At 37.7% G+C, this 26510-nt stretch overlaps 1 protein-coding gene across 3 annotated transcripts in view; it reads left to right on the forward strand.

The window, feature by feature from the left end:
- The first annotated feature begins 2820 nt into the window (after positions 1 to 2820).
- The window catches only part of LOC120769702 (Down syndrome cell adhesion molecule-like protein Dscam2), a 49191-nt gene continuing 25501 nt past the window's right edge, over positions 2821 to 26510 (forward strand). For all 3 annotated transcript variants that reach the window (XM_040096833.1, XM_040096832.1, XM_040096831.1), the window contains exons 1-2: positions 2821 to 2991; positions 3115 to 3180. In XM_040096833.1, the coding sequence (XP_039952767.1) occupies positions 2925 to 2991; positions 3115 to 3180 (133 nt within the window). In that variant the 5' untranslated portion in view covers positions 2821 to 2924. The remainder of the gene's footprint in view (positions 2992 to 3114; positions 3181 to 26510) is intronic.

Below are 26510 nucleotides of genomic sequence, written 5' to 3' on the forward strand. Positions count from 1 at the left end.
CACCCATATCTTAAGTACGTCGGTCAGTGTGTACGATATATAGGCATATATATAAACATACATATAAATATTTCCAGTTATCATAGCACTTAGAAAAATACTCCGTCGTGATGGCCATCAGAGCCTTCTTCAATTCAGCTTTTATATCCTCAATTGAGTCAAAACCGTGTCCTCGGAGTGGTCATGTGAATTAGCTGAATAGCCAGAAGTTACACGACGGTAAATCCGGCGAATGCGGCGGTTGCGGTAGGATATTAGTTGAAAATGTGGCGAAGTGATCACGAATAACGTATATTTTGAGATGGTGCATTGCGCAGTTAGATTGGTTCATGACATTTACTTTTTGAAGATAATTTCATTTAAATGTTGACCGCGGCTGCGTCTTAGGTGGTCCATTCGGAAAGTCCGATTTTGGGCAACTTTTTCGAGCATTTCGGCCGGAATAGCCCGAATTTCTTCGGAAATGTTGTCTTCCAAAGCTGGAATAGTTGCTGGCTTATTTCTGTAGACTTTAGACTTGACGTAGCCCCACAAAAAATAGTCTAAAGGCGTTAAATCGCATGATCTTGGTGGCCAACTGCCCATGCATCCCGAAAAATGCACTGTTTGGTGTGGTTTGTACGCTGGTGGAATCATTGGACCGTATTTTTTCAAAGATGCTGTTGGACGCAACGTTACGGTAAATGGCGATCGCTATCGTTCGATGCTAACAAACTTTTTGTTGCAACAAAAAGTGTGATAGAACTGAACTTGGTTGACATGTGGTTTCAACAAGATGGCGCTACATGCCACACAGCTCGCGATTCTATGGCCATTTTGAGGGAAAACTTCGGAGAACAATTCCTAGAATCTCTTTCATGAAAAATGAGAAAAAGAAGAATAACAACCAAACCCAACGCCTCCCTAAAAGAAAAAAAATTTGCGGTTCTTTATTCGGGCCAAGGGCTAGAATGATTGCCACTCATATTCGGTTAAACTACGAACAATGATGGTCAGTCTTATATTATTGTTTACGCAATCAGCCGATTAGAACCAATAAATTTCTTGTAGGAATTTCAGTCCATTTCGTTTTAAGATAAACATTTGGATTAACATTTTGTGTGCTTAAATTTAGAAGAAAATAATTTACTCCGAAGACACCAATCGCGATTTGCATTGAAAGAGATGAACATACATTGTTTCGTAGCCGACCCCAGTAACAGTATCTCATGTGGGAATTCGCTCGATCTTTGCACCACCTTATTCAGTATTTTTGTACAACACATACATATTTCCGTTACTTTATGTGGTTTCTGTGAAACATCCTGCATGAGTGCAGAACGTCGAGGCTTTATTAAGTTTGTTCCCTGCAATTTCCTGTTTGCTCGTGCGTCTTTTAGGCCATTAGTTTAAACGGAGTAGGAGTTACAAATATAAGGGTGTAATTACTTGAATGTGTCTGTGACTAAACCTGCAATTTGCACGGGAATTACAGAAAAAATTGTAAAAGATGCAGTTGAACCCATTGCGGTTTATTACATAGCATATGTCTCCAACAAATGTGGCGATGAATCTTTATAACGGGTGTTTTTTCAGACGTGTGGTTTTCAATTATTTTATGCTTTTTTGTAGGTGATCTTTTTGACAGCTCTTACTAGATTTGTACTCAGTTTGGTCTACAATTTAAAAATTGAACAGACTTTGAGCAGTTATGTATCGGTTTCGGGCCACGTTTACTCTTGTGGATTCTATCAGCTAGCAGCTTGTGGACGGTACTGTGCAACAAAGAAAATCCTAATGAGTTCACTCGCTCGCAACAACTAGAGCCGTATCCATCCATTCTATGAAAGATTTTACGAAAGGATCTTGGTTTGCGGCTTTTTAAGCCTTCCAGAATTTAAGCCGAAAGACCACAATCAAATGGCCAATGATTTCGATTGCAGAGGAAAATCTTGTTTACTTTACGTTGTACGTTAAGGAACAAAATCGACGCACTTAGAGAGATGATAATCCACAAGTCGTTGTGGAAACTCCGGAATACCCTCAAAAAGTCACAGCAACTGTGGACTTTATGGCCAGAATCAATCTCATCTCTAAAAAAGACAACCTTTATCAATTTGTTGCTACCAACCCCTGTCATCTCACACCATTGCCGCTAACAAACACTTATCCGGACATTTTTCCAATCCAACAAACAAGTAACGACGTTGTGGAGCATAGACAAACCCTTGCCAATTCCGACAACTGTTTGCTCGGGCAGCGCCTTTGCAACGGCAGCGCCTTCATTGCTGTTAAGATTATAAAGAACTCGGCGAAAGTGTTCTGCTGGTAAGGTAGATTTTCCAAAGAGCCAACACAAACTGCCTGAGACATTGTGAGCGGCGCTGCTGCTAATACTTGAAACCCAAGCGACAGTAAAGCAAAGCATAAAAAGGGTTTTAAGCAAACAGTTGAAAGAAACAAAAGGGTAAAAAAATGTGTAAATAGAAAAAATATTTGTGAAAGAAAAAAAGGAAAGATAATATCTAGGTGGCTTGGGCATGATTGCAGCCTGGTTTCTAAGCATTTAGGTGCATTATTACTGGTGAGGATTTTAGCAGCTGTCCGGCTTGAAGTGCTTCTTCGTTTATCTACTGTTAGCATCAGAAATCATTGCATTTAACATTAGTTTCTTTAACACACAAATAAAATCTTTGAATGCTACGAATTTTATCTGTAATTTGCCATGTGATAATTGTAAATGCACATACAAACAATGTGACAAATTAATACGTAACCTAGTGCTTCACTCGTATTTATTCCTTCTTCCTTTTATTTATTTTTTGTTTTTATTCTTTCAGATGCCTCCGACTATTTTGACACTCAAGGACCTAATTTCTCGCATGAGCCGCCATAGCGCACCGAATTCACTAACAGTGCTGGCAGCATTGCCGATTGCATAGCACATGCCAAACCACCGCCGAATGTCGAATGGCTGGACAAGGACAATAATCCCATCACTTCGATATCAAAGTTAAGATTTATTCTGTCTCAAACTTAGATAGCGGGTACAGTTAGGCATGACACAATTAAGCAAAACTTTCTTTATTTTTTAACTCTCATACCTTTTCTTGTTCTCTATTTTCGTTATAACAGTTTTCTTTACATGTTTCATCCAAAGTTGGAGAACGTCACAAATAAGAACAGATATTCCAGTCTTGGGTAAGTTGACGACACATTTTTTTACTATTATGGCGGCTTCTGTTTCGATTGAATCCCATATAGTCTAGATCACTGCAACACGGAACCGTCTCCTGTCGATTCCTTCTTTGCTCAGACATCTACGAGAGATTTCTGTGCAGAACAAAGGCATTGAGGAAAAGCTTCTTCAAGGATGGATCGAAGTTAAGGGGGAGGGTAGGATATTAAATCTCTGTAGGGAGATTCCCATTAACTACAGTTAAAGACTACCAAACTATGGTGAAATGGCGTCTTACACGCGGAGACGGCTGCCTTCAGTTAGTACACGATGTGTTGCTCCGAGGTGCAGCTTTCTTCAGAGAGTTGTGCATTCACTGCAAAAGCCAACTTTGAGCTCACTGACTGTGCGCTTTAAAGTAGTCAAGGAGTGCATGATCTTGTTACTAGTAGCAGCAAGTTTCTTCCATATTAGACTTGTATTCAAAGAGCTTTCTCGGCAATGCAGCTTTACCTCAGTTTCATCCAATTGGACCTATGGAACTGGAATGAACTCTGGCAAATCGCTGATTGACAACCAGAACAAACGCGACTGCGACCTACTTCAGGCTCAGACTAGGTTTACAAGCGGGACGGCAAAAAAATTTGTCGGAAGCTCCTTACAAGAGCTTCAATTCCAGGAAGGCGAAGTGGAAACTTCTTCTTACTTTCTTCTCTATTGCCCGGTTTTAGAAATAAACTATTCGCAAAGGGCTTCTCTTCTATGGATCTTGGACGTGAACAATCTGCTGAAAAAAATTAAGGAAATAAACTTCCGATACTAAAGCGGCGATACTAGTCTTAGCCGGTTAAGACGCAGTGATCCAAGATCGATCTCTCTAGGTTTGGAGTTCTAGCTCACCATTGGCTAGCGTCATCCATTCTATAAGGTTTTACCTTACGCAATCTGCACAAGCTCTACGCAGCAGGTAAAAACATCTCAACACTTTCTTGTCGATTGTATCGCGATTGTACTGTGCATAACCACTTACAGGTATAAACTCACACTTTCAGTTATCCCAAAGAGCTAATTTGAACAAAAATTAAACGCCTGAGCTAATTTTTTGGTCACAAGGCGCGTTGCTGGCTTATAGCATCGGATATCTATTTTTACGGCTTCACAAATGATTAGATATACTTAGTGCTGTAAGTGCGATCTCTATGATCGCATAAATGAAGAAAGGAAACATACAACAAACGCAACTAGTGTTATATGTATCAAAACGTCTTTAATAATACTGCATAAAAGTAGGTATTCTTCAATTGAATTTATAAAAAAAAAAAAAAAAACAAGAAAAAACGTTAACTTCGGCTTCACCGAAGCTAATATACCCTTGACAGGCGCATTTCTTTTAGTAACTCTGTGTCTAAGTAAATCTAAAGACTTAAGCGGCCAGTGGGTTTCATCCAAAGGAAAACATTTTACTAGTTCTTTTTAGCCAGGTTATTTGCTAAAACATAAAGGTTATTTAATAAAGAAAATGGATCTTTTAGGCTTGTATGTATGGCAGTTTTGTTATCCGACCTGCAAAGTTTCTCCAACCATTGTAGCATTGCCATAGAGAATGAACCACGACGAACTTTCAGAATATGTCTTGTTAACTGAAAAAGTCTCCAATGCAAGCATTTTACTTCGATCGTTCAGTTTGTTCGGAAGCTATATGCTATAGTAATCCGATGTGAACAATTTCGGTAGAGATTATATAATTACTTTAAGGGGGTATTTTGGTCTAGAAACATGAATTTCAGGTAATTTTTAAAGTGTCCTAAAGAAAAGACAATTAATATTTTTTATGAGCTGACGAAGTAGGGTTTTTAAATTTCTAGACAAGAATACCCCCTTAAGCAATAATCCATTTCAAATTTCGTGAAGATATCGCGTCAAATGCGAAAGTTTTCCATACAAGCCCTTGATTCCAATCGTTCGGTTTGTATGGCAGCTTGATGTTATAGTGATCCGATATCAGCAATTCCGACAAATGAACAGCTTTTTGTAGAGAAAATGACGTTTGCAAAATTTCAAAACGATATCTTAAAAACTAAGGGACAGACGGATAGACGGACAGACCGACAGACGGACATGGCTAAATCGACTCAGCTCAACATACTGATAATTTAAATATATACTTTATAGGGTCCCCGACACTTCCTTCTGGGTGTTACAAACTTCGTGGCAAACTTAGTATACCCTGTTCAGGGTATAAAAAACTAATATTGAAATAAGTAAGTATGTACCCATAGAGACAGTTGACAGAATGCAATTAAATGTAATCTTCGCTCATAAATATTTAATTGTTGTTAGCTTAAAGTCTGTACACCCTTTAATGCAAAAAAATGGTCAGGAAACTTAACAACTTAGACTCTTGCACAAGCACTACCACTAAACCGGGTACATGAGCCGCATCCCGACCAATGCATGGTACTTGTTGTACCGTAGAAAAAGCAAAACAACTGCCTCCAACATAAAAATTGAAGTGACAAGTAAGGAAGCGCTAAGTTCGGGTGTCACCGAACATTTTATACTCTCGCATGATAAAGTGATAATCGAGATTTCATTGTACGTCATTTACATATTTTTCAAATACCGTATTTGTGTAAAGTTTTATTCCGCTATCATCATTGGTTCTTAATGTATATATTATACAGAGAAGGCATCAGATGGAATTCAAAATAGCGTTCTATTGGAAGAAAGCGTGGTTGTGAACCGATTTCACCCATATTTCGTACATGTCATGAGGGTGTTAAGAAAATATTATATACCGAATTTCTTTGAAATCGGTAGAGTAGTTCCTGAGATATGGTTTTTAGTCCATAAGTGGGCGACGCCACGCCCATTTTAAATTTAAAAAAAAAAACCTGGGTGCAGCTTCCTTCCGCAATTTTTATACTCTCGCAACAAAGTTGCTAGGAGAGTATTATAGTTTTGTTCACATAACGGTTGTTTGTAAGTCCTAAAACTAAAAGAGTCAGATATAGGGTTATATATACCAAAGTGATCAGGGTGACGAGTAGAGTTGAAATCCGGATGTCTGTCTGTCCGTCTGTCCGTGCAAGCTGTAACTTGAGTAAAAAATTGAGATATCATGATGAAACTTGGTACAGGTATTTCTTGGCTCCGTAAGAAGGTTAAGTTTGAAGATGGGCAAAATCGGCCAACTGCCACGCCCACAAAATGGCGGAAACCGAAAACTTATAAAGTGTCATAACTAAGCCATAAATAAAGATATTGAAGTGAAATTTGGCACAAAGGATCACATTAGGGTGGGGCATATTTTGACGTAATTTGTTTGGAAAAGTGGGAGTGGCCCCGCCCCCTACTAAGTTTTTTGTACATATCTCGGAAACTACTAAAGCTATGTCAACCAAACTCTATAGAGTCGTTTCCTTCAAGCATTTCCATATACAGTTCAAAAATGGAAGAAATCGGATAATAACCACGCCCACCTCCCATACAAAGGTTATGTTGAAAATCACTAAAAGTGCGTTAACCGGCTAACAAAAAACGTTAGAAGCACTAAATTTTACGGAAGAAATGGCAGAAGGAAGCTGCACCCAGGCTTTTTTTAAAAATTGAAAATGGGCGTGGCGTCGCTCACTTATGGACCAAAAACCATATCTCGGGAACTACTCATTGAATTCGGTATGTTATAGTTTCTTAACACCATGATGATATGTGCAAAATATGGGTGAAATCGGTTCACAACCACGCCTTCTTCCAATATAACGCTTTTTTGAATTCCATCTGATGCCTTCTCTATATAATACGAGTATATACATTAGGAACGAATGATGATAGCGGAATAAAACTTTACACAAATACGGTATTTGAAAAATATGTAAATGACTGATAATGAAATCTAGATTATCACTTTATCGTGCGAGAGTATAAAATGTTCGGTGACCCCCGAACTTAGCCCTTCCTTACTTGTTTCCGTAAAATTTAGTGTTTCTGACGTTTTTTGTTAGTCGGTTTACGCACTTTTAGTGATTTTCAACATAACCTTTGTATCGGAGGTGGGCGTGGTTATTATCCGATTTCTTCCATTTTTGAACTGTATATGGAAATGCCTGAAGAAAACGACTCTGTAGAGTTTGGTTGACATAGCTATAGTAGTTTCCGAGATATGTACAAAAGACTTAGTAGGGGCGGGGCCACTCCCACTTTTCCAAAAAAATTACTTCCAAATATGCCCCTCCCTAATGCGATCCTTTGGGCCAAATTTCACTTTAATATCTTTATTTATGGCTTAGTTATGACACCTTATAGGTTTTCGGTTTCCGCCTTTTTGTGGGCGTGGCAGTAGGCCGATTTTGCCCATCTTCGAACTTAACCTTCTTATGGAGCCAGAGAATAGGTGTACCAAGTTTCATTATGATATCTCAATTTTTACTCAAGTTACAGCTTGCACGGACGGACGGACAGACGGACGGACAGACGGACGGACGGACAGACAGACATCCGGATTTCGACTCTACTCTTCGCCCTGATCACTTTGGTATATATAACCCTATATCTGACTGTTTTAGTTTTAGGACTTACAAACAACCGTTATGTGAACAAAACTATAGTACTCTCCTTAGCAACTTTGTTGCGAGAGTATAAAAAGTTGATCCAAACACAAAGCCAACGAGACACAGAAATTTGGCTTCAGGGCAAGCTCCGCCGACATGACAGCGGATGGGAGTTGTTGTAAACCAGACATACCATCGAATGACCATGGACTTATGCATTGTAACAAAGGAAATAATATGAGGAATTCGGAGTTAAATCCAAATCCGAGTCGTTGTGACATTCAACTCATTAAATGTATACAGATGCGAATGCAAGTGGTTGGGTGGGGAGTGCTGAAATAATGCTTTACTTCCATATTTAATTACATAAAGTTCTTGGCAGGTCAGTTCGCGGCGTTGAGACCACAGGGCAGACACCAACTATTTATCAATAACATCTGTCGCTTAAAAGTGAAGCAATAAAAAATTAAAAAATTTCAATTCTCTTGATTTAACGTGTGAGTGATACAAAGCATAGTGAATGATGAACGTTAAAAATAATATTAACTTATAATTGACGATACCGACTTCTAACAAATTTGAATTGCAAAAAAAAACAAAAGGATATAAAGAGTTGTGTCATTATTTCAATCGATCTGATTGTTTAGTTGCTAATGATATAGTATATTGCTTCTTTGGGCAACAATTATGTTTTTGTGAGATATCTTCCCAAATAAAAACGTTTTCCTTACAAAAACTTGATTTTGACGGTTCAGTTTGTATGAAACTACATATATCCGATAGTAGTTCAGTATTGGCGGTTCCGAAAATCGAGTAGCTTATAAGGGAAAAGAGCATCTGCAAAATTTTAATCGATATCTCAGAAACTGAGGAATTAGTTACAGACAGACTGACAGTCATAGTCATAGGTTATTCGGCTCAGCTCGACAATCTGATCAAACTTTGGTGCAAACTTAATATATCCTGTCCAGGGTTCTGAATAATACAATTCTTATAATAAATGGCTGAAAGCAATATACTCATAAGCAGAGTTTTCTCTCAGTCTAGTAAAATATTGTGGCTTACAACCTTAATTCAGGTCTTTGACTTTAATGAATCGTGTAACCATCAGTATTTACTCGTCGATTTTAAGTCATACTAATAGCAAAATTACCCACACATTTTACAAGTTCTAGAACATTCCGTTTTGGTAAACAATATTTGTCTTGGTATTGGTTGGTTCAAAGTCAGTAGAAATTAGATTATCTGACGATAATTTTTGATGGTACTGTGTCCAACTGTTAACCTTAGATTCTACACAATTAGAGCTGTCATTACATGCGCAAGTGTCTTTCGTTTTTTCGTTTTTATCAATTAAACAAATAAAATTTATCACAAAAAACCTTGAAAAAAATCAAGGATATCTACATCATTGTTTTTTACTTTTAACTAAAAAATTTAGAACAACAAAAAATGAATTAAAGATTTATTTAAACTACAAAGCGTTATTTAAAGCCGAATGGAATAACCTACAAGTGCTTCTATTAAATTTCATTATCTTGGTTTTGACGGAAACGTAATATAAATTCATGAACTTTTTTCCCTCGTTTCCGAGGTTTATTTAGTTCCCTTTTATTTCCAATAACCTTTCTTTTTTTTGTTTTTTATATGCACAATTAATTAAGTCTCTAATGCCAAAGTCCCTGGCTAATTATTTTTTGACAAATATACAATTATTACCAAAGACTTGTATGGCAGATATCCATTTAATTATATCCTTCCCTAAGGACACACGTCCACATGTAGAACACATTACAAAAGAAAATGTGTGTTTTGTGCACTCGGCAATAAAATACGATGGCACAATAAGTGAAGATGAGTGCAGAAATACAAATAACAACAAGTAAGGAAGCGCTAAGTTCGGGTGTCACCGAACATTTTATACTCTCGCATGATAAAGTGATAATCGAGATTCCGTTATCCGTCATTTACATATTTTTCAAATACCGTATTTGTGTAAACTTTTATTCCGCTATCCTCATTGGTTCCTAATGTATATACATATGTATTATACAGAGAAGGCATCAGATGGATTTCAAAATAGCGTTATATTGGAAGAAGGCGTGGTTGTGAACCGATTTGACCCATATTTCGTACATATCATCAGGGTGTTAAGAATTTCATTGAAATCGGTCCAGTAGTTCCTGAGATATGGTTTTTGGTCCATAAGTAGGCGACGCCACACCCATTTTTAATTAAAAATAAAAGCCTGGGTGCAGCTTCCTTCTGCAAGTACTTCCGTAAAATTTAGTGTTTCTGACGTTTTTTGTTAGTCGGTTAACGCACTTTTAGTGATTTTCGACATAACCTTTGTATGGGAGGTGGGCGTGGTTATTATCCGATTTCTTCCATTTTTGAACTGTATATGGAAATACCTGAAGGAAACGACTCTATAGAGTTTGGTTGACATAAATAACTATAGCAGTTTCCGAGATATGTACAAAAAACTTAGCAGGGGACGGGGCCACGCCCACTTTTCCAAGAAAATTACTTCCAAATATGCCCCTCCCTAATGCGATCCTTTGGGCCAAATTTCACTGTAATATCTTTATTTATGGCTTAGTTATGACACTTTATAGGTTTTCGGTTTTCGCCATTTTGTGGGCGTGGCAGTTGGCCGATTTTGCCCATCTTCGAACTTAGCCTTCTTATGGAGCCAAGAAATACGTGTACCAAGTTTCATCATGATATCTCAATTTTTACATAAGTTACAGCTTGCACGGACGGACGGACGGACAGACGGACGGACAGACAGACATCCGGATTTCAACTCTACTCGTCACCCTGATCTCTTTGGTATATATAACCCTATATCTGACTCTTTTAGTTTTAGGACTTACAAACAACCGTTATGTGAACAAAACTAGAATACTCTCCTTAGCAACTTTGTTGCGAGAGTATAAAAAACAAGATTTTTTTAATGAAATTGATTATATTTGGTAGGGACGATAGCCGCAGAACTACTAAATAATAATCCTATAGATTTTTTTATTTCAGACAACATGAACAGCCGCTATCACCATGACCAGTGAACTACTTTTTTTTGTTGGGGACTATTTAGATTTAAAAAAACATATATTGAAAATGTAAAAAACGAAAAAAAATTTTTTTTTTGTACATTTCAAAATACAAATAAAAATATATTAAAAAATTAAAATGATTGAATTTTGTTGTCGCAAAAAAAAAATTTCCTAAATTAAAGTCCAAACTTAAAAGCTGAATGGAGAAGAGGTTTAGTAGTGTTACTGTCTCCATCTATTCGACGGGTGTATATTGGACTTCGGGCTATACATACATATGTTGTGGGCCTTGATTGTTATTTCTCTATCCGTCTACTAAGCTCAGCTAGCATAGAACAAGCTTATGAAGGTGTACCGAATAACTACGGGGGGGAACAGAAAACCCCATATTCAGAGATACCCAAGTGGAATTACTAGCCTTGTCGTCGGCAAAGACCAACTCCAACGTAGAAAATAAATATGGAAAGTTTTTAAGCTCAAGGGCAGGTATTATTACTATTTATAGAAAGATCAGTAGGTAGTAGATCAATACATAATTTAAAGAAATGGTTTTGAAAAACTAAATGTTAGATTGTGAACCAGTTATGATGAAAATATGATAAGATTATGAAATTATTAAAGATGTTCAGGAAATGTTAGTATATACAAATTTACAGTTACTATAACGGGGCTTTGGCCAATTGGAGAACATGCGTTAAAAATGGGAATATTTACCGCAGAAACGGTTCTACATTGAGAGTACCCAGCTCTATCAAAAACCAAACATAACACAGGATTCTTGGAATCTATCAGTTTTCAAAAATTGAAAGTCTATCTACCAAATGCATAATGAAGATAAGTGATGTGTAGGGTACCAAAAGGTTTAAATATAACGATGGAAGAAGATAGCAATAATTAAAGAACTTCGACAGTGTTTAAAAATGACGCATCTGGCGCTAATTAAGTTAGGATAGCCTAAATAAATTTCACACTTAACCTCAACAAACAATAAAATTCCCGCATTATAAACACATCAGACAAAATTCCATAAAGAAAAACCGAAAAGCATAATAAAACTATCTTTGTTCTAGCCAGTAAGCAAACATTCGCATAAGTATAAATAGCACTTAGATTGTAAAACGTAATCAGTAAGAAATTATAAATAAAACAGGCAACACGAAAATAAGTGTACTGCCTAAATAAATATAATTTCTTTTACTAGCGACAAACAACAGTTTGTTAACGCGCTTGGCTGCAGCTGTTCGGCCATTAGGTTAGCACAAAGATTTCGGGTCATAGCTTTTGTTAAATTAAAAAGAATATATCGAACTAAAATGTATGTGTGCGCTATAAAAATGCTTTCACAGACCCAAGACAACAAGCTCATTTATTTACATATATGTATGCATGTATGTGTAAATTATGCTTCTGTGTAAAGCTTTGCATGGCAAACGCTGAGAAATGTGGAAATGAAGTGAACATAAAGTTTTACGGCTATCGTGAAAGGGTTTCTGGTATTTATTGACAAATTTACACTTCCTTGCCGCATTTTTATTGAATGAATTTTGCCAAGGAGCTAACATGAAATGATGCTGTGTGAGATAATTTGAAAACTACGAATATTTAAAAGAAATAGAGATGTATGTGCGGACGTATGTAAGCATGTCTTTGAAGTTGGTTGAGAGGCCTCCTTCTAATTTAAGGAATATGCAAATATGGCCTAGCGGAGTAATTTTTAATTGGATATGGACTGATCTAACTGTATATGTTGGTGTTTATATATATCCTTAAGATTTGTTGTACACAATTATAAGTGCCTAAAAATGTTGAACGTAAAAAAATTAAAGCACTTCTTTTAATGACTTCTGCAAACAGTCTTGGCGTCAGTTGAGACGGTACACTACCTAATTTTTTTTTTGAAAAAATTCTAGATATGCGGATGATTATCAGATGTTTTTGTGGCTCTACTCAAACAAAGTTTACCAATGAATATAGGCTTAATATGGACATTAGGGTGTGCCATTTTGAGGCAACCTTTTTTTTTTCAACTGAAAAACATGCTCAAAACTTCGAAATGTGTAAAAAAAAAAGTCACTCAAAAGAAGAGCTCTTAGTATTAATATAAAGAGGTGCCTCTTTCAAATTTTCTGTTTTCCATATAAATTACATGGAAAAAGAATCGTTTTTTTGTGATGGTTATTCTGCGGAGGTTATTATATGTGCACGCGATGGCTGTCAGTTGGGATGGTAAACTCGATTCGGATTCTACTCGAGAATCGAGTTTTCTCGTAAAATAATCGATTTTTCGAATGTCAAGAATCGATTCTTAATCGACTTCGACTACTGAATATCGATTCCGAAAAATCGATTATTTTACGAGAAAACTCGATTTTCGGGTAGAATCGGAATCGAGTTTACCATTCCTACTGGCAGCCATCGCGTGCACATATAATAACCTTCGTACAATAACCACCACAAAAAAAATGATTTTTTTTCCATGCAATTTATATGGAAAACAGAAAATTTGAAAGAGGCACCTCTTTATATTAATATTAAGAGCTCTTCTTTTGAGTGACTTTTTTTCTACACATTTCGAAAGTTTTGAGCCTGTTTTTCAGTTGAAAAAAAAAGGTTGCCTCAAAATGGCACACCCTAATGGACATGCGTCCTTTCGATACGCCAATTCAGTCACCTTGTAGGTCTAGAGAGATCTCGAGGAACTATATTTTTATCGGACTAACTCCTGCATATAGAATTGGCTCCGCTCATCTAATTTATTATCTTTTCCTTGGTATTTTGACTTACATAGTTCACCCTTAATTGTTGTTGGAATGTTAATCAGCCCATACGTTAGGAAATCTGGACTATACACTGTTAGAGTTCAGTTAGTGTATTAATTTAGTTAGTGTTAGTAAAATATCGTCAACTGTATATATAAATATCGAAACCACGAAAGAGAAGCAGCATTAACATATACTCATAAGAAACTCAGAATTATGTGCAACAATATGGTTATTGTAGCAACTTTTGTCAAATTGTGTCAAGGCCCCCAAACCCCGAACAGGAACTAATCTATACATAAACATATAAAATAGCTAACTTATACTACAGAAAAACGAAAGAGCACAAGAAACATAGCATATACTCAGGCGCTTCAGAATGCTACATTTTAACCCATTTTTAATGGCTCGAGGGCTCGATTTTGCTGTTCTTATTATTTTTTGTATACCTCGCATTTCAACGGTTGCCTCGCTTTCCTTCTCTCGCTGCCATATATTTTGCTTTATTTGCTACAGTTTCGTTCTTATATACATACAACCACATATTACGCACCTCGAAAAACCAACAACTAGGCAAGCGACTGTCCAACCCCAAACCGCTTCAGCCTTTAGCGCGCATTTTCAGTAAGCTTCTTTTTTATAATTCTCACTAACGCGTGAAGAAATATTCAATATGGCTGCACCTTTAGCATGGATTAGGGTGGTGCCTTTTGGCATAGCACATTTGCGGAACGCCAATTGTCTAAGTCATCTGAAATAAAAAAACCTTAAAATCCAGTTCGCGAAAAGTCTGAATGTATGTACTATGAATAACCAATTAGAGTAGCATTAGTTGTCTTCTTCTTCTTTATTGGCATAGACATAGCCTACGTGGTTAAAGCCGAGTGTAGAACAGCGCGCCAGTCGTTCTTCCAGCCTGGTCCTTCTCCACTTGGTCTTTCCAACGAAATGGAGGTCTTCCTCTTCCTCTGCTTCCCCCGGCGGGTACTGCGTCGAATACTCTCAGAGCAGGGGTGTTTTCATCCATTCGGACGACATGATCTAGCCAGCGTAGCCGCTGTGTCTTATGTTCGCTGAACTCAGTCAATGTTGTCGAATATCTCGTACAGCTCAGCGACTGCGGTTTTTGCCATTGCCAATGCGCGAAGAACCATAAATCCTTTGCAGAACGGGGGTGACGGGTGACTTATAGAGTTTGGTCTTTGTTCGTCGAGAGAGAACTTTTCTTCTCAATTTCTTACTCAGTCCGAAGTAGCTCCTGCTGGTAAGAGTTTTTCTGCCATGGATTTCGAGACTAACATTGTTGTTGATGTTAATGAAAGACAAAATTATCGACGACTAAGATGATATGACTATCAACAGTGACGTGGGTTCGCTAGTCGGGATTGCGACGATTGTTTGTTTGATGACAGGAGATTTTTCATCGTTTCCTCGTTCACTATCAGATCCATTTGCATAGCTTCGTTGTCCAACCGGGAGAAAGCATTAATTGTACATCTACAAAAGAAGTATTACCCTAATATACTTATGTGGCGTACCAACATAACGAGATTCTTAAATTATATTTTCATAATTTCGATCTTTTACATTCTAATTACAATAACTTATAATTTTATTATTATGATCGCTTTACAACAGTAATCACTCTATTACACTTGTTTTTGACATTACGCTATTTTTGTATTCGCGCATTGTCATTCATTCGTCCTTACGTTTGCCTCTATATTCGCCCTTTTTTTTGGATAGCAGCTGCCAATCGCTTCGCACGTGAGGATCGCAACATAAGTTAATTTTATAATTCATTGCTCTTAATAAAGATTAGGTTTAAACAACGTGTTTTCAATCCTAAACTTATATACTCATGAATATTTAACTGCTGGCTTATTACTCCATTTTGGTTACTTTTGTTTATGTTGACCTGTGTTTAAAGCTTTCACCATTTTTGCGTGTGCATAATTTAAGAGAATTTAGCAACTTTGATATTGCGTACCTAAAATTTTAATAAGGGTTTCATTTTGCATTTTAATGTTAGAGAGGGGAATTGGGAAGATTCGGTACCTTTTATCTGAAGCCGTGGCGTGCATTCATTCAAGTGTATTTGTATACTGTAATTCCGTGTTATGTCCGATGATACTAGTAGAACTACACAATTTATAAAATCTGAACTTGGAATATTTCAGAGCTAGGAATCAATTCATAGCAATATGATATTCATCAGCTGAAAGCAGCAATTCTTTATTGCGTTGGTATCTTGACGGCTCAAAAAATAAACGAGACGTGCTTTGAAAATAACGAGAAGTTTCAAATCTTAAATTTCGCGGGCTTAAAACTAATCGAGATGAATATAGAGTACTAAATAAACAATTGATCAGGATGACGAGACGAGTTGAAATCCATCCCTAGGTAAAAATTCAGATATCTTAATGGAATTTGGTGGACATTTTTTTTGGCACCACACGTAGTTAGATATTATCTCGATCCTATTTTCCATACCCACTAAACACCATTAATTTAAAGCGTATAAAGTGCCATTACTCGCCCGCTCTCTAACGGGAAACGTATATATCTTCAAAACCAATAAAGCTCTGTTATTTATTTGTTTAATGAAAAAGATTTTCGATTTGTTTCTCATCGCTATGCTTAAGGTTTATTTACGTGTGCAGATCTATACCGCTGCCAATCTTTAGGAAAGATGATTATTGGGTCACTCAAAATCACTTCTTAAACAATACTTCAGACAATCAGGGAGCTATCTCAAAAAATTCCATTCAACATGAAGTAAATAAAATTGGTTCACATCCTCTAAAAACTTTTTTTATTTAAATGGATTTTTAGATATGAACGTTTGGTAGTAGACTTAACAAATGTAATTAAAACTTTAAAGTTCACTGAGACATAGGGCGACGCTGTGAAGTTAATACTACTAAAACACTTAAATTCACCGAATTGAGGTGACGCAGTATAACTACATCATGGGCAATCAAATAAACAACTCTGCACACATTTACTACAAAAGGTAATGAGAAACAGGTTTGACTGATATTGCTGGGCATTTTACATACTCACGCTTACATTTCAAAATACATTCCCAGCATTTTATACACACAGATATTGTGATATAGATAGGCTGAAATGTCTGCAAGCCACTGCGTATACGCAACATGCATTATATGCTTAAAAACTCACAGAGGGAACGCTATGGGCTGATAACGGTAAATGTCACACCGAAAATTTATCCGGTGTAGATTGGAAAAACAGAAAAATTAAGCCCGGATGTAGACGAATTGCGTCAAAACGAAGTCTTAATGAAGTCAAATACACGCAGGGAAACTTTCATGCAACACTTCAATCAGTCGCTGAGTAGAAAAGAAAATAGCAAAGCTGACAGTTTCGAAATTTCACTTACACCCTATATACACACACTTGCATATTATTGTTTTCTGTAATACACTTTGCTGTTGTTGTTGTGGGCAACTATACTTCTCCGAAAGTTTTTAATTTTGCCTAAAACCAGCTGCAGTTGCATCTCATACACTCTCATTTTGGTTGATGTTCGCTACACTCATTTGGATAAAAACTAACAGAGTGGTATATTGCTCTTCTCAAGCCAACGGCTTGATTGGTTTGCTGAACCACCAATCTAAGCCGGATAAAACCTGGGCTTTACTACAATTTGGTTTGGTGAAATTTCCAGCGCCCAATATTTATTAGTGCGTATTCGGTTTTGTGGATTGTGGATATTGTGGTTACACTTGTTGGCGCTTACAAGCGTCATATGGGCTGCTACGAAAGAAGGAAAGACAAGTATATTTTATCCTTTATTATAGAAGATAAAAACAATAATTTCAATTGTCCTAAAAGTTTTAGCTTTAAATTACATCCACGATTTCAGATATATAAAATCGGGTGACCCCTTGGGGGTTCCCTACTTTTAGAAAAAATACAGAGACTTCAAATTTAATGGGAAAGTTTTATTATCATTCGAAAGAACATCACTTGGCATTTATATTTTTAAGATTACCTCTTTCAAAAATTACAAGGAAAAGTCTAATGGTGTGATATCACACGATCTTGGTGGCCAATCGTCAGATCCAAAACGTGAACCGTCTGCTCACCGAAGTGCTGTGCTGTGTTTTGTACGCTTTCAATTTAAGATCTCGACGTAATATTTGCCAAGTTGTTCCACAGGTCAGTCTGAACTGCTGCGAACGGCCCCGCGTTGACTCTCCATGGTCTTCGTGAACATTCTCGGCTACGATTGCTATATTTTCTTCACTTCTTAATTAGCGTAGACACCGCTTACGCGATTATAGCCGAGTTAACAACAGCGCCAGTCGTTTCTTCTTTTCGCTACGTGGCGCCAATTGGATATTCCAAGCGTAGCCAGGTCCTTCTCCACTTGGTCCTTCCAACGGAGTGGAGGTTTTCCTCTTCCTCTGCTTCCCCCGGCGGGTACAGCGTCGAATACTTTCAGAGCTGGAGTGTTTCCGTCCATTCCTAGCCAGCGTAGCCGCTGTCACAGCTCATCGTTCCATCGAATGCGATATTCGCCGTGGCCAACGCGCAAAGGACCATAAATCTTTCGCAGAACTTTTCTCTCGAAAACTCGCAACGTCGACTCATCAGTTGTTGACATCGTCCAAGCCTCTGCACCATATAGCAAGACGGGAACTATGAGTGACTTATAGAGTTTGGTTTTTGGTGGATGGAGTCATGTGTAGAAGTTCACGCAAGTGAGGAAAGTTCTCTGATCGCCATTCACTTGGGAGTGGCCAGAAGCGATTCTTTTACACATGGCTCAAGCAGCTCACTACTTCCGGTCTTTGACCAAGTATCCTCTGGTAGCCTAAGAACATCCGGTCGAAGGCGAGCTAAAGTGAGAAGGCGAAACATCCCCTACATAGGGTTGTGCGCTGGGTTTGGGACCCGCCACGTAAAAAGCTCACCCTAATGAAAAACCAACAGCAGCCTCGGATGAGATATTTTCTTCACGGTCGAATATTATTCGATAATGAACGGTAGGTCTCAAAATAGGTGATGGTGTTGCGAATAAAACGTTTAATAGGCTGATTTTATTGACAATTAATTGAACGGAACGTGAATTTTCGTGATAAAATTTAACGATTTTTAAACATTGTTCAAGTGTTAATATTTCTTTGATGAAATGGCAAACAATACGAAAAATGAGTAAAATGAAAGTTCACACGACCCAAGCGTGATCTGTCGAAAAAGGCTATTGACAAAGTACCTCTTATATTTCTGTATAGAATGGACTGAGTGGCAAAGCTCTAAACTAATAATTTTTCGCAAGCTTATTTTGAAACAAAATGTCCACCAGCAAACTAATTCTTCAAATGGTGGATTTATTCTTCCATTGGTCAAAGCTGGCCGCCCCTAGGCGATTGCTTCTTTCAGACAATCAAATTGTTGACAGTAAGAGTGAAAAGTAAAAAAGGGAGCAGCTGATGGTAGATGTTCACCTTTATCGAAGAAATATTATAGTATATGGCGCATTTGCTCTTTTCTGGTGTGTATTTATGACGTATGGTATGTTCGAACCACCTATGATATGAATTATATACATATGTATACTATTATTCGGATAATATGTGATTTGATCAATTTTATATGTCGAGATGCTCAGAAATAAGCAATAAAGAAAACATCGTCGAACGAGGCAATATTAGATTTTTCAGACTATTGAGCCACTGGCTCCCCAAACGTTGCGAATTATAAGACTCTTCCCAGATGCGAGCTCGCGATCTCCATCGTGGTCAATACAAACCCTAAGTTTTCTAAAACAATTCAGTATAAAAGTTGTCGTACATAGACGACGAAGCGTCGAATGGGTTGTTTCTGAGCGACTTAGGCTTGTTTTTATTGGAATAAGGTCTTATTCCAAAATTCAATATTACTGGTATTCTTATTTCAGGTTTCATTCTGTTTTAATCATTAAGTGTCCCGTTTTTATCCATTACTGTATATAGGGTAATCAAGCATTGGAAAGCATTATAGCTTTACTGTGTTGCTCTGTTGTCCATAATTGGCTTAAAAATGAGTTTTTGGAAGTAATAAATGAGGACAATTAAAAAAAAAATCAAATGATACCTTTAACCGGTTAGTTTGAATCGGTACGAAAGTTCTCTTGCGTTACGGATTTCCATTTTTTTTGTGGTTGGTTGTTGTTATATGTACAGCGTGCGGTTTTTATTCCTGCACTGATGCAGTTGACGAGCCAAAGATTCAAATTACCAGCGAGAAATGTGAGTTTGCCTCACATTTCATTTGGTCATTCAGTTGGCCGCCTCGAAACGTGCAAGGAGGCAATTAGGTTATGCGCTATTTGTGTTAATATATCTTCACTACTTCACTTCACTACTATTCGATGGCCAAAATAAAGAAAACCGAGAAACAGAATGACTAAAATAAGGGTTTTGGTCAGTTTTATCAAATGAAATTCTTGATCCAAATTTCAACAAGACTTCTAATAATGTTAAGTTCTTTGAAGAACTTGAACCCGATCGTTCAGTTTGCATGGTGTTTCTACGGAGATTGTACCATTGCCTTAGGCAATAAGTCATGCCGAAGGTCTAGAAATTATTTTTTTTAAAACCTTTCAATTTATGCTATATGTTTAAGTGGTCGTCGGCGAAAAGGATGTATGAATCGATATCTCAAAAACTGACTTTTCTGCTTTATTGGCACTGACACCGCTTACGTGATTATAGTCGAGTTAACAACATCGTACTATCTCAATGTCGCCGTAAATGGCGTACAGCTGATCGTTCCATCGACTACGATATTCGTCGTTTCCTATGCACAGGAGACCGTAAACATTCCGCAAAACTTTTTTCTCGAACACACTTAGGTTGGAATCATCGGGCTGAAAGCATTTTCATCCATGTTTTGAAAACAAGCTGATGCATGCACCCCATCAGTTCTTCGAAGCCGTAATTGAATAGCGCTGTCAGTAATCCAAAGGACCCTGTCGCTTTGTTGTTCTCCAGATGTTTAATTGTTATTAAAACCTCATCAAAGTTTGGCAATGGAACAACTATTACATCGTCACCGATTGGGCCATCTCCAGATGATACAATTCCACTACCGCTTAGCAGTCTAGAGAAGTGTTCCCTTTATAACGCCAGTATGCTCTGAACATTAGCCACTAGATCACCACTTTGGCCGTTTCCTTTTTTCTGCATATGCATCTCGCCTCCCTCTATCAATATCTATCCTACCCCGCTCGTATTGTAGTCGACCACAACATTACAAGGAAGGCTGCCCAGTGTTCAATTTAGAGACCGGACCTTCCAATTGCATCTCCCAAAATCATAGACCTTATTACGTTTGCTGTGGTCGTCATCAAAAGCGTGGTCCTTTATCCGAAGCTGTTGTTTCTTTTCCATTGATAGTCGTTTATGGTGGGTCCCAAACTCAGCGCATAACCTCACTAGGATAGTACTATGAAGTTTTATACACATTTATCTAACGAGCTGCTTATTTCAAGACCTAGGCCCGCTCGCAACCGCAACTTTGGTTAAACAGACGCTGCAATTAGACTTCAGCAAATCCTTAAAACGAATATATCTGAGTAGCTCCACTGAAGTTTCCTCTCTTTCAGCCGGATCGAGTTGGCTACCAAATCTTACACAAGCGTTGCTGACGTTTTCAGAGTGCACGGCGAAGACGCAAGAGTAGAAATTAAGTATAGCCATACGACTTTAACTGCTTAAACAGAAGCATGACTTTACCTCATTCCATTCCATCACACACTGAGGGACTAGTTCGCGTATGTATATACAGACGGAAAACTGAACATGGCTAAATCGACTCACGATTTATATATGTGTATATTTTATAGGGTGTCCAGCATTGCCTACTGAGTGTTACAGCCTTCGTGGTAAACTTAATGTCCCTACCCGGGATATGAAGATCTAAAAGAACTCATAAACACTACAAGGACTCTCACGTCATACCTGGCATTTGTGTGAGTATTTTCCATCTACCAGTCATAGCATCTTAAGAAGGTGGAATTTCAATTTATGAAAAGTAGTTAAGTTCGTTTAAACTTCATTCTTGTGCAGATAAGATTCCAGAAACATATCTTCCACCATAAACAAGAAGACTAACATTAAGGTAGTTGATGCATAATGATGCATATGGTCATTCAGAGATACATTTTCCTGCTCGTATCTCCCAGAGAAATTAAATTAGTTTTCAAGGGCGTCATTTAATAATAACCCTATTCAAAACTACGTTTTAAGCTTAGATTCCCTACAGTATTATAGTTTAACCATCTCTGTGTAACAACAAATGTTACTCCTTTTACATACTTACACTTGGATGTGCGTTTATTTCCAGCAACAAACGCACACACATTAGCATGATTATATGTAGTATGAGAATGCAAGCACTTGTAATCTTACAGTTTGGCATTTGGCATTGGCACACTTTTCACAAAATGTTGCAGAGCTGCCACAGTGAGAGTTACGTTCATATCCTTGCTGCTGAAATACAGCCATTTCGTATAAAAAAAGAAGACAAATAAAAACGTAATAAAGGAAAAGTAATAAGAGTACTTACATGCGTGGTATTTAGTATTTTGTGTGATGAAACCGCAGGAGTAGCAATTTACCAGAGCTGCAGGAGTGACTTTTACTGTAAATCCTTGCGTCCGCCGCCGAGGTGAAGGTTTATTCCTAGCATTTTAAAACGAGTTGAATAGGTTAGACTTTAGTAATTTCGGCAAACATTGTAATATTTACCTACTCAAGCAGTTGCACTTTGTAGATCAGTGTTAGTTACGCATATGCACTGACATGTGAGTGTGTACAAAAAAGGTGAACTGGGCTCAAAATGTTAAGCAGAATAGTCTTTAACAAATAAGTACTACTACCGCATGTGGTTTGAAAACATATTCTTTTCATAATAAAGAGTGACAGAAGGTCTCAGTGGACTATTATGTAAGTATGTATACTAAAAGAATACATGTTTTGCAGATTTGAGAATTAAGAGTCATCTCAGAACAATGCCGAATATATTACATATCACTTCGAGGATATCCTGGTGACATAACGAATATTATTCCACCGAACGTTTTTTCTATCTATATGTTAAGGTTTTTTTTTATTTTTTATGTTATAAGAAACATTTTCCTGTTTGTCTAATGATGTAAAGGCAATAATATTTCTAATGAAAAAAGTAAAAACCGATTGACTTAAGTTTGTCATGAAGTTTGTAACAACCAGAGCAAACGTCAGGGATTCTAAGGGGTGATTCATTTCGAAATTCCCTAAAAACGCAGAAACTTGAAATCTAAGGGGAAATATTTATTATCATTCGAAAAAACATTCTCTGGTGTTTATTTTTTGAAGAATACAATTTCCGATGACTCGTTTGAGCATTTTGACTGGTAACTGCTGAATGACACCCGTGATGTTTTGCTCCAAGACCTGAATCGAAGCGGGATTGTCCGCGTAGACTTTACATATTCCCCCAGGACAAAATCTAACGGTGTGATATCACACGATCTTTGCGGCCAATCGACCGGCCAAAAACATGAAATTATCTGTTCACCAAAGTGTTCTCTCAATAAATCTATTGATTGAGTGGTGACGTCTTGTTGAAACCAAATGTCACCGAGATCACGAGCTTTAATTTCAGGCATCAAATAGTCGGTTATGATGGCGCGATAACGGTCGCCATTGACAGTTACGTTCTCATCGACATCATTCTTGAAGAAATATAGACCGATGATACCACCAGCGAACAAACCTCATCAAACCGTTGTTTTTTCTATATGAAATGGCAGATATTGAATATTTTCAAGTTGTTCTTCTTCCCAAATGTGGCAATTTTGCTTTCTTCATTGGGCCAGAAATCGGCGCAATTTGGCTGGAAAAAGTCGGATCTTCTCGGAACTCTTCAAGAGCCCTATAGCGATGCTATATCGATTGGGAAGGTCAAGTGACGATTATGTTAACCATAAATTGAGTGAACCGCGAAGCTCTCAAAAAACATTTTTATAAACGTAAATTTTCGTAATAAAGTTTCATGATGAAATGCCTAACGCTACTGAACAAAAACAACGTAACAGTCTATTGAAAAAAGTACCTCTATTGGATCATCCGTTATAAGATACAGCCCTTGACAGCTAATTAGAAACGCAAATTATTTTGATGTAAATGAAATTATTTTCGAATAAACCATTTATTTTTACCACTTTTTCACTCAAACGTACTCACGCATTTCGGCCTCTTTTTTTTTTGTCTGCAAATGCGTCTCGCTTCCTTCTTCAACTCTCGGTATCTATCCCATCCCGCACGTGTTGTGGTCGATCGTAACGTTGCGAGGTAGGCAGTCTGTTTTTTCTCCGCCGCGACACAGCACTCCTCATCGTATCAGCTGTTCTTTTGCAATTTCCGAAAACCTATGGTTTCGGTTGCAGCTGTACGTAAGGAGTTTGAAATGCCATCCCACAGTTCCCTTATACCGAGTTGCTGACGAGTGCTCTCAGAGAGCAGGAGTGCAGGCCGAGTAGAAAATCGTTCGGCTGTCTGTTGCGAATGCAGCTTCTCGGCGTCGAACCTTCCTTTTGTTTTTTGATGTGCGTTTTTCCTGCGCAGAGGCGGGTGCGAATCTTGGCTCGGAGCGTATGCACGTCTAGAGCAGTGGAGACGTGTCTTCCTCTATCACAACATGATCGATCTGGTTGGTGGGTTTTCGATCCGGAGACAGCCAGGTAGTTTGATGTATCTTATTGTGCTGGAATCTAGTACCACAGATAACCATATTTCGGGCCCCGGCGAAGTCAATCAGCCTCAACCCATTTTGGGATGTTTCGTCGTAGAGGCTGAATTTACCGACCGTAGTGCCAAAGATACCTTCTTTGCCTACCCTGGCGTTAAAGTCACCAAGCACGATTTTGACAAGCGCTCATAGAAGGTATTTTTGGTCACATCGTCCTTCTCTTCCATCGGGGCGTAGGCGCAAATCAGCGATATGTTGAAGAACCTCGCTTTGATGCGGACTTTGGCTAGACGTTCATTCACCGGAGTGAATGATAGTACTCGGCGGCGGAGTCTCTCTCCCACCACGAATCCAACACCAAACTTGCGCTCCTTTATATGGCCACTGTAGTAAATGCCACAAGGTCCTACTCGTGTCTGTCCTTTTCCGTCCATCGTATTTCTTGGATGGCGGTGATGTCAGCCTTTATTTTCACGAGGACATCAACCAGCTAGGCAGCGGCACCTTCCCAATTAAGGGACCGTAAGTTCCAGGTGCCATGTTCGTCATCAAAAGGAGGGTCTCTTATCCGAGGCTTGTTGTTCTTTTTCATTGGGGGTGTTTTTTTACGTGGCGGGTACTAAACGCAGCGCACAACCCTATGTAGGGGATGTTTCGCCTTCTCACTTTAGCTCGCCTTCAAACGGATGTTCTTAGGCTACCCAGTGGATACTTTGTCAAAGACCGGAAGTCGTGAGCTGCTTGAGCCATTTGTAAAAGAATCGTTTCTGGCCACTCCCAAGTGAATGGCGATCAGAGAACTTCCTCACCTGCATGAAGTTCTACACATGACTCCATCATCCCAACAACAACTAATTACAAACAAAAATTTTTTATCTGCAAAAAATACTGCTATTAAAAAATATTGCTTGCTTTCAGTTAGTATTTGTTTGCTTAACCCTTTTATTTTAATACTGCTTCACATCCACTGCGAATTGACGTTAAAAGACTCTTACAGCACACCACAAGTGTTGCTTGCCATGCCGTCCTAATTTCATCAAAAAGAACATCCATATTTTTGATATTTTGGTGTATCTACAGCTTTTTTGACATCAGTAAAGATGTGTTCTCTTCAGGCTACTCCAAAATATTGATGGAATTTTCAACAAAAAACTTTTGTGTTGACTTTGCCATTTGATTTGGATTATTTTGTTGGAATTTGCATATAACAGGAAAATTGTTCTTAGTCCATGGCAGAATGACATTTTTAAGGATGTCGGCATATTTCTCCTTATTTAAAATTCCATATCATATGGAGCGGACCTCCACCACCCCAGAAAAAAAATTCCAACCTCCCTACGCGTGAAACATTGCGAGGAACAAATTTTTTTAGATTGGTCGGCAAACATACCTTCGACCATCAGGATCTATTCGATTTATTTTGTTACATCGCTCTAAATAACATACTTCCATTTATATGTTGTCCAAGATCAATAAGTGTGGGAAAAGTCTATACATTCTTTGCTTTGAATTTTAGTTAGAAGTTGTTTGGTGCGTGCTGTTCTGCCGTGAAATCTAAATTCGACTAAACGCTGGGCAATTGTAGTCTTGGATATTTGTACAATATATTCGTTTGAATTTTATGTAAAATGTCAGTGGAACTCTTTTTTTGGTTTGCTCGGGAGATGGTAGTAATTGTGCGGTATATTTCTGTAGAAGTTTTTCGGGTTTTTCTTCGCGTGCAACGTTGGAAGTAGTATTAAAGTTCTTTATATGCTTAAGGGCATTGAAAACAATTTCTTTTGAGCATTTGACTTGATTTGAAATTTGTTTGTACGTCTTTTCAGACTGGCGAAGGTCAAAAGTGTAACTACGTTTGGCGGGGAGCGTTTACTCATTAAAAAACTTGAATAGTATATTTAAATATATTTCAAAACACAACTTTGAAGTATACCCTTACTGGAAATCAATAATATTATTAATAAAAATTAACACCTTAAGGAATGTTAATTCTTTAAACAACTGTTTCTAATTAGCTGTCGCACTTAATTCACTATTTGGGAAAAAAATCAAAGAAGTTTAACTTCAGAACTACAAAACAGAGTAAATTTAGTAGTAACAATGCAAGACTTTTGGGAATATAAATAAGGGTATATTAAAATTTTTTATCATTATACTCATCAGCCACCTACAAAAAAGGGAGCGTTTCTAATTAGCTGTTAACGGTTTTATATATTATCCTCCAACCATTTCTGAG

This window comes from Bactrocera tryoni, chromosome 2, assembly GCF_016617805.1.
Source record: "Bactrocera tryoni isolate S06 chromosome 2, CSIRO_BtryS06_freeze2, whole genome shotgun sequence".
In the NCBI taxonomy this organism is placed as follows: Eukaryota; Metazoa; Arthropoda; class Insecta; order Diptera; family Tephritidae; genus Bactrocera; species Bactrocera tryoni.